General features: G+C 39.2%; 1 protein-coding gene across 1 annotated transcript in view; it reads left to right on the top strand.

The window, feature by feature from the left end:
* The first annotated feature begins 3,707 nt into the window (after window positions 1–3,707).
* LOC138875687 (uncharacterized) overlaps window positions 3,708–9,650 on the top strand; it is a 37,845-nt gene continuing 31,902 nt past the window's right edge. Inside the window, exons 1-3 of the mRNA XM_070154546.1 lie at window positions 3,708–4,010; window positions 4,096–4,149; window positions 4,218–4,310. Coding sequence (XP_070010647.1) covers window positions 3,777–4,010; window positions 4,096–4,149; window positions 4,218–4,310 — 381 coding nt within the window. The 5' untranslated portion in view covers window positions 3,708–3,776. The remainder of the gene's footprint in view (window positions 4,011–4,095; window positions 4,150–4,217; window positions 4,311–9,650) is intronic.

The raw sequence follows: 9,650 nt of genomic DNA, 5'->3' as shown, positions 1-9,650 counted from the left end.
TTATTCTGAGACCCATGAACAGAATATAACAAAAATTCTCATGGAGAATCAAGAATATAAACACCCATACTATTTCTACAAATAGAGTAACTTATAGAAAACTATGTATTTGCTCGTTTTTTCAGTATAATTTGGACCATGCCAAAAGAAAGAAGGGAGGGTCTTAACATACCTGGAGTAGGGAAAACTCCGTATAATATTTCGTTGGAAAACTTTCATTGATTGAACAAAATTTGCCTCTGCTCCTTAGAAATTCATGGATGAAATTGCTTCTGGTTAAAAATTTTGGAATGAATACCGTTTTTGTCTTGAAATTCTGAAAGAGTAACGCTTCTGGTTCTTTGAAATTTTGGAAGGAATATGTTTTTGATTTTGAAAAGAATATGTTTTGGTTGGGAATTTTGGAGAGGAGTACGTTGTTTGTTCCTAGGAATTTTGATTCATATACTGGATTTGTTACAGACAACTAGATAGCTATCATTTCTTACTTAGGCCTAGTTTGCCGCCGAGTGCGGAACCATACTATTGTTAATTTTTACTAAAAGTACTAAAATAAGTGTAAAAAAAAAAGTTACCAAAGTATATATAACGCCACTAATAGTGGCGCTATACAGTAACGTTAACTGTACCGTTACTGTATAGCGCCATTAATAGTGGCGCTATATGTCTTATACCTGAAGACATAGCGCCATTAATAGTGGCGCTATACCCCTTAATACAAATCCCCCATCTTCTTCTTCTTCGTTCTATCTCCGTCTTTCATCTCCCTCTTTTCACTTCTGGTCCCCCCCCCCACACCACCGATCTGCCCCAATTGTTTTAAAAAAAAAAAAAAATTTTGGGTCCCCCGTCACATAAAAGTTTAATATTTGAGGTCCCACTGTCGAGTAGAGCTTCGTGTTTTAGTGGATTCATTCTTCCGGAGTCAAAATTTCGATCTATCTACATTTCAAAAATTCTAAATCGAGGTATTTCGATTTATTTTAAGTTGAAACTTTTATAACAATGCATATTACTTGATTTGTATGTGTTCTATTTCGGTTTGTGTTTATTTTTTCCGAAACTAGCATGTTAAATTTTATCCGGATTTAATTTTAGTGTTGTATAAAAATATGTAAATTAGTCTAAAAATGTGTTTGTTAATATCCTCATGTATATTTATGTGTTTTTATGCCGTTTAGTTTAGATTATTTTTTAGCGTAGTAAAATGTATACTTTATTAGCGTAGTAAAACGTAGACCTTTTTAGCGTAGTAAAACGTAGACCCCTTTAGCGTAGTAAAATGTAGAGCCTTGTAGCGTAGTATTGTGTAGTAATTGTTTAATTATATTATATTCTAGCACGAAACCCATATATATCTAATTATGGTGCCACTGGGCCACAAAAAATCTAGCACGAAACCCATAATTATATATATATATATATATTTTACAATTTAGTTATTAAATAAATATGAATAAAAATTATTAAAAAAACATAAAATTATTAATGATAGTTGGTACCACTAAGTTTTAGAAAATCTAGCACGAAATTCATAATTATAAAAATTATATATATATATATATATATATATATATATATATATATATATATATATATAATTGTTACAATTAAGTTATTAAAAATATGAATTTAAATTATTAAAAAAACATAAGATTATTAATGATAGTTTTGTACCACTGGGCACGAAACCCATAAGTTTATATATAATTTTATACAATTAAGTTGTTAAAAAATATGAATTTAAATTATAAAAAACACACATAAATTTTAATGATAGTTATTAAAAATTATGAATTTTCAGTTGACGACATGGATGCACCTATACATCCCGGCCCTCGAACGTCGGAGCTACTACCCCTACAGCCCCAGCATAGATCCGAGCATATATGGGGGGAGAGTTGCTTACGCAGACTTTTCGGGGGAGGAGAGTGGATTTATTGTGGGAGTTTTTGACTCCTCCCCGCGTTCTACATCCCCGTGTGGTCCATCACCTGGAGGAAATGGGATTATATAGGATCATTAGCATTGGCCAGATACAGCTCGACTATGCTTTGATCACGGCGTTGATTGAGCGGTGGCGACCGGAGACGCACACTTTTCATCTGCCCATCGGCGAAGCCACCATCACACTCCAGGACGTCGAGATTTTATATGGCCTGTCCACCGATGGCTTGCCAGTTTTACTGCCTGGGAACATGAGATTTTTTAACCGGGCTGCATATATGGATATGCTGCACAGGCTCACGGGCTTCAGGTCCGAGGACCCAGATGTAGCAATTGGGAGTAGTCGTATGCAGTTGGTCCCCATTAGAGACCACTTGGTGCAAGATCCACGATACTATCACCGACGACTCAGCGGAGGTGGATGTGGAGCAATATACGAGGCTGTTGTTGCTCCTTCTATTTGGGGGGGTCTTGTTCCCGAACACTTCGGGGAACCTAGTGAGCCTTCGTTTTCTGCATCATATTGCGGACTTTGATGATACAGTCAGCTACAGCTGGGGTGGTGCTGTCCTATCTTTTTTGTTCAGGCAGATGTGTCGGGCATCCATGGGCACACAGAGAGACGTTTGTGGCTTTCTGCCACTTCTACAGTTGACAACTTATTCAAATAATTTGTCGTTTAGTTCCAATTCTACCTAGTTAGAGTTAATCTTTACGTCAACTTTCTGTTTTAGGTTTGGGTGTGGGAGCGATTTCTGCAACTTCGGCCACCTCTACCACAGCTACCGGATAATGTACATATTCCTGATCTCCCTCTAGCTTGTAGGTGGGTATTGCGTCGTAGACTTGCACGAGAGTATCATGGCCATCATAATCTCCCGTTCTGTAGGGATGTGTTGGATTTTCTGGAGGATGCACAGGTGAATATCTAACTAAACTTACCAATTTATTTTTAACTAGGTGTTGCGCAAACTAACAGTTTGTGTTATTATTTGATAGTTCATCTGGACGCTGTACAGCGAAGAGCTGATAGGTACCCTGCCAGCGTATTGCACGCACAGTCGCCATATTTGGAGGGCTTCTGTCCCTCTCACGTGCCTCGATATTGTTGAGCATCATGCCTCAGAGCGAATATTTCGTCAGTTTGGATTTCCGCAGTCTATACCGACTCAGCCTGCATGGGATCCTTTACATTATGAGAGGGATGATAGGATGAGAGTGGACGACACATTTATTGAGTGGCTGACAGCGCAGTTGGGTATTTGGGACAGCCGAGGGGACTTGACCCCAGCTCCGCAACACTTTCCTATCGACGTTTATATGGCATGGTACCGCACTGTTTCCCGACTTTTTATCGGGAACCCAGTTCATCAGGTAGATGGTCGATACGTCTCATACGCCGGGAGACATGAGGCTCTGGTATGTTTTCTGTTATTATCAATTACTTTAATAGTAATTTCTAGTCAAATACGTAGTTTATATTAAAAACTTTTGTGCAGGCGATTGGATTGCATACCGTATATCGTATGGGGCAGCAGATGCAGAGTTATGTCCACGACCCTGTGATCATGCAGGACTATAGTCGTCGCATAATGGATGTGGCTGCCCAGACAATGCAGTGAGGCCGATCGGATCAGTGTTTGGCACACCAGCCAGATTATGTTGACCCAGCCACATACCAGCGAGGTCGTGGTATGCCACGGGGTGGTGGCCGATGAGTTGCTGCTGCTCCACGACGACCTGCTGGTGTTGGACGACGCGGTCGTGGGCGGAGAGGAGGTCCCCAGCAAGGGGGCTTTGAGGCTCCTGCTGATGATGTTGCTGCTGATATGGGAGGTGGCATGCATGAGACCGACATGCCGTCTTACAGCCTTGGCATTTATGACACTCCAGGGACGTCGCAGGTGACCCCATCGGGTCAATTCTTGATGATGGGCTCGGATTTTCAAGGAGTGGAGTTGGGTAGATATTTCCCTGGCCCGTCTACCACTAATGAGTCTCGACCGATCCGAGATTTTGATAGTGGGCACCGACTGAGTTATGGCAGCTCATCACATGCGCAGGTATGAGTTTATTAGTATTAATTTTATTACTGTTTTTACTATAACTTATTTATTTTGTTTTAACTTTATTAATTTACTTTTTTAGGCTTCATGCGATGCTGCGACAGATGACTACATTCAGGATCCAGACACGATTATGGTAAGACAATATATATTTTTGTGAATTGTTATGTAGTTTTCTATATTTAGTTTGATATTATTATGTAGCCTTCTACTGGACCTGACAGCACCACTGATCCATGTCATCCTGTGCCGCATCCAGCCATAAGGAGACGACTTGATGATGATGATCCTGATAGTGTACCCGGGCGGCAGGGGATGCGCCTCAGGCCAACGGCTACTTTGAGACACACCGGATGCGGGACACATTGATTCGATCTTCCATATTTTTGTTTTTTTGGTGTAAATAATATTTTTTTGTACATTAACAACAATATTTAGTCGAATATGACAGTTGCTTTTTTTAGTTCAAATTTCGTTTTATAGTTTTTGGTATAGTAACACAACAACTTAAACTTAACTTCCACTTAAATTAAAATAAAATTAAGTACAACAAACAAGGAAAACATTAGTACAATACAAACACAAACATAACAGGCCAACATAATAAAAAGATATGACATATGAAAATGACACTAAACACATACACGTAAATGTTCAGATACTCAGTTGTCATTTATTCTTCGCTCCAACCACTTTAATCGTTCTTCCATTTGTTCTTTTTCTTCTTCTAACTCTTTCACTCCCGCATTCACCTCCGCAAGTACCCGTTTATATTTTTTGTTGCGTTCCTTGTGTGCTTCACAATTCCATTCAGCTCTCCATTTTTTATCTTCCACCTCCTTTAGTTTCTCCCTCATATCTGTAATAATTCTATCTGCCTCCTTTTGTATTCTATGCTGGTATAACAACATATTATGAAATTCATGTAATCTATCCCTGTAGCTTTCCTGATAACATGGTTCCTCAGCCCATTCATCAAATTCACAAGTAGGTTTGTCGGGTTGCTTGTACAACTTGTTCATACAACACCAATAGCGGCGTCCAACGTTAGCACCTTCCCACCCACAATCCATCATGCATGGTTTTCCACAAGAGCAAATTGGTGGACGACCATGTTGAGCCATTTGTGAACTATTTGCTTATAATAAAAACCTTACTTACTTTTAATGAAATATTTCTTGGGGGAAATTTTTAGCACACAAAATAAATACAATGACCCCATTATTTATAGGCTAAACAATACACATATAACGCCATATCTAATGGCGCTATATTAGGTAGCGCCATATCTAATGGCGCTATATTAGATAGCGCCATATCTAATGGCGCCATATCATGATGTTGACGAGACGACTTTATGTCAGCCGGTCACACATATCTAATGGAGCCATATCATGATATTTTCAGCTTTTTCAGTTCGACAAGACAAGACACACATAGCGCCATATATATAATTTTTGTATTAAATATCGTGATAGCGACATGACAACACACATAATAAATATACCGATAATTAAGTATAAATTATTATATAAATAGGTAAAAAGGGAAAGTACAAATCATAATTAACAAACAAAAAATATTATTTCATAAATACTTAAATCGTATACATAACAACTAATTATTACAACATGAACTCATGGGTAGTTAGGTACAATAGAAGAACACCCGCCCTGAGCTTGATTATTGTTGCCACCCAAAGGACATTTTCTACGGTCGTGGCCTGTTTGCGAGCATATACCACATTTGCGTGCATATACGATATCACTAACATCCATTTGGTTCCGTATACGCGTTCTCTTCTGCACCTGTCTTTTACGCAAATAGGACTTGTTACACACCATTTTAAATGGTTCTGGGGGCCAGTAATGCTCAGAACCCACTGGTTGCAGCTGACCACTATATGTGTTTACGTATTTGGAAACACTATATTGTTGATCAATATAGTTGGTCTCCGCATAACCAACACGTTGAAAACACTTGATGGCATGTGAACAAGGCATGTGGTATATTGACCATTTCCCACATGAGCATAACCTTATGGATTCATTTACAGTATGTACATTATTACCCCGATTATTATGGATAGCGGTGTGAACTTCAAAAATACCTCGTTCATTATCATATTGCAAAAAGGAATGTCAATGTGCTCGCCGTCTGTATTTCTCTAATCTCTTCATAGGCACTGGCATAAATTCAACACCCCTCTCCATCAATTCCGTTGCAGCTGCAGACCGTTGTACAAACCTCTCCGCCATCTGCTTGAACGACATACGCACCATGGCTGTGACGGGCAATCCTCTTGCCGACTTTAATAACCCGTTGAAGGATTCTGACACGTTTGTAGTAAGAATTCCCCAGCGTCTGCCACCATCTGCATGCAACGTCCACTTTTCAGGATCATGTCGCATTAACCAACGATATGCTGCATCGTCTTCTTGCCTGATAGAATCCATATGCCTCCGGAATTTATGTTGTTGGTGGTCTGTTGCTGCCATCCACATCAAATCATGTAGATCTTTTTTGGGATGTGCCTTCTTGAAATTGGCCTTAAAGTGCCTCACACAGTAACGGTGGTATGCATAAGGTTCTTGCCAGGCAGGAAGGTTCTCCACAGAACTTAATATACCCCCGTGCCGATCAGATATTAGACAAATACCTGAACGATGTTTGACAACGTGCTCTTTCAAGTGGTTCAAAAACATTGTCCACGTCTCTGTGCTTTCATTTGCACAAATAGCAAAGGCTAGAGGAAATATCTGTCCATTTGCATCCACAGCCACGGCTATCAATAGCTTGATATCGTACTTTCCATAGACATGAGTTCCGTCTATGGATATTACGGGCCGGCAATACGGAAAACCATCAATTGCTGGCTTAAACGCCCAAAACACGTAATTGAATATATATTCTGGTTTACCCGGACTCCGCTCAAGCTTCCATTCAATAACTGTTCCGGGGTTAAAGTGCTGCAGTGCAGCCATGTAGCTAGGCAGATCTGCAAATGACTTATCCCAGTTACCATAGACTATTTCAAACGCTCTTTTGCGCCCAAGATATGCCTTTCTTTTAGTAATTGTGTGGCCATATTCCTGGTAGACTGCTGTAATGCACTCTTTGATTTTATACCTGATGGACGCTTCGATGTGCGGAATAAGTACAAGAGATATCAAGTCAATATCCAAGTTGAAGTGATTCCCGTTGAAAGTGTCCATTTCGCATGTGTGGGTGGGAATGTATTTACCCACTTTCCACATACCTGTTTTCTTCTTCGACGCACGCAACATCCAATTACATGGCCAAAACCACCTGCGGCAAATAGCCTTGTATACCGTCGGACTTGACTCCGATACTTGCATTTCACGACACTGTTTAACATTGTGCATTTTACAAGCCCTGCTTACGCGTGCTTTATCAGGAAAAAGCATCCCCTTTGCAAGCACCGTTGGTCTAGACTCATCCCACATTGCTGTCCGGATTTCATCAAAATCCCGTGTGAGAGCTTCCACATCCGGCACGGCTGGCAAGTTATCAATATAAGGAATCTCCCTTGAATGAAACGGCACTTCGGACTCGTTCACTTTTCGTCTATGAGGGGCTCTCTTCAAATCCGGTTCTTCATCACCATCCTCACGAGCAAATGGTGTCTCATCTCCCGATTCATCGGCATTGTTATCGTAATCGCTGTTCTCTTCCTCACTCTGTTCATCTGCCAGATCCTGATGTAATACGTCGTTTTCGGGCAATTGAGTGAGTACGGGTAGTTCAACTTGCTCGTTTTCACTGCACATTTCAACAAAAATATAAGCTGCTAAATTAATAAATGCTTTATATATGGTTGTAGTTTTTCACTTACAAGTTGTAATGTGATGACATTCCATGATGGACATTTTCAGTTAGGTGATGACTACCGGATGGGTCACTTGTAAAATTCATATCCGGCCGGTACCCCCTATTAAATAAATGAGCGTTAAAATTTATTCAATACGCAAAAATATACATATTAACACAAATTAAAATTGTAGTTTACCTCTCTTCTTGTGAATTATGGAAAGCAGGGTATAAATTATTTTCTCGCTGCTCATTCGCCGACGGTGATAAATTTAAATCAAGAAAAATTCTTTCATATGGAACATGTCCAGCAAAAACTGATCCAGAATAACCACCCGATGACTGGGGGTTATCTCTACTACGCACAACCTCATTTTTTGGAACGTCTTCGACCTTCACGTACATCTCCAACATTGTGATTACAAGAAATTCCCGGCATTCGTCCGGAGTCCTCAAGAAATCACTCAAAGTGTCATCATCGTCGATGTTAAACTCTGAGTAAAAAGCAACCCCTTGCGGCGTAACGGAATACGGATATCTTCCGGTTACTTTGAGTATCACTGAACGTTTTCTCACACTCATTTTTTTGCATAACAACGATATCAATGTTTCGTACTCAATTGAAAGTGGCAATTTAACATTACACTTAGCAGGTAAACTGTAGCCCACAGAGTTATTCTCCATCACAACCTCACCCCCCAATATAATGATACTCTTATTCTACGTTCTTCAGACATAATGAAAAAATGCTGGAGAATTTAACAACAATAGAAAGCAGGAAGAGTTAAAAAAAATTGAATGAAGTTGGAGCGATTATAAGATGTTTATATAGAAAATGGCTAGCCGGGTTGTTTTTTTTTTTTTTGTATATAGCGCCACAAAAAGTGGCTTTATACACATTTAAATTATTGAACCCAGACATTATTGGTGGGGTCAGGGTATAAGACATATAGCGCCACTATTAATGGCGCTATGTAAGTTTGTCAGTATAGCGCCACTATTAGTGGCGCTATACAGTAACGGTACAGTTAACGTTACTGTATAGCTCCACTATTAGTGGCGTTATATATACTTTGGTAACTTTTTTTTTTACACTTATTTTAGTAATTTTAGTAAAAATTAACAATAGTATGGTTCCGCACTCGTTTGCCACCTAGGCATAGTGACTCCTTAGTCACTCTTTGACATTGGTGGCTTCTTGCCACGTTTGGGGGGTTATTTTATTAATTTTTATCTACTTATTAGTTAATCGGGTAATGTCCCGTTATCTGATAATTAATTAATTACCCGCATAATTTAAAACTTACCACAAATTACTTAAAATTCTATTTATTTTTAAAATACTACATACATACTTTATATATTATACTACCATGGTCATATCGTACCTTGCATGGTACTAGTTCATAATTATCGGTTATTATCGCTCGGCCCGTATTTTATTCTAAATTGGACACTTTCAATGAAACCCGTTATTTAATCCGCGTACCCCGTTATCCTTTATAATACTTATTTTATCGCTTGTTATAAATAGCATAAATACGTTAACGTCAAGATGATCTCATCCCCGAGTCTACGTCGGTTAACTGAAAATGAAATTTTAACGTATGAAAACGTGAGATGTAACATCCTTCCCCCCTTAGAAACATTCTTCCTCGAATGTTTAACCTTCCGGGATTTATATAACCTTGGTAGAGTTGCCCTTGTAACAATGCTACTACCAACTCTTCTAGTAGAAACCCAGTAATTTAACGCCATATAGGACCACAATCATTAATAACGACGATGGCCTCACACAACCAATAA

The sequence above is a fragment of the Nicotiana sylvestris genome, chromosome 8 (assembly GCF_000393655.2).
Source record: "Nicotiana sylvestris chromosome 8, ASM39365v2, whole genome shotgun sequence".
Classification (NCBI taxonomy): domain Eukaryota; kingdom Viridiplantae; phylum Streptophyta; class Magnoliopsida; order Solanales; family Solanaceae; genus Nicotiana; species Nicotiana sylvestris.
The sequence above is the reverse complement of the archived record's forward strand: the minus strand, read 5'-3'. Positions and strand labels throughout refer to the sequence as shown.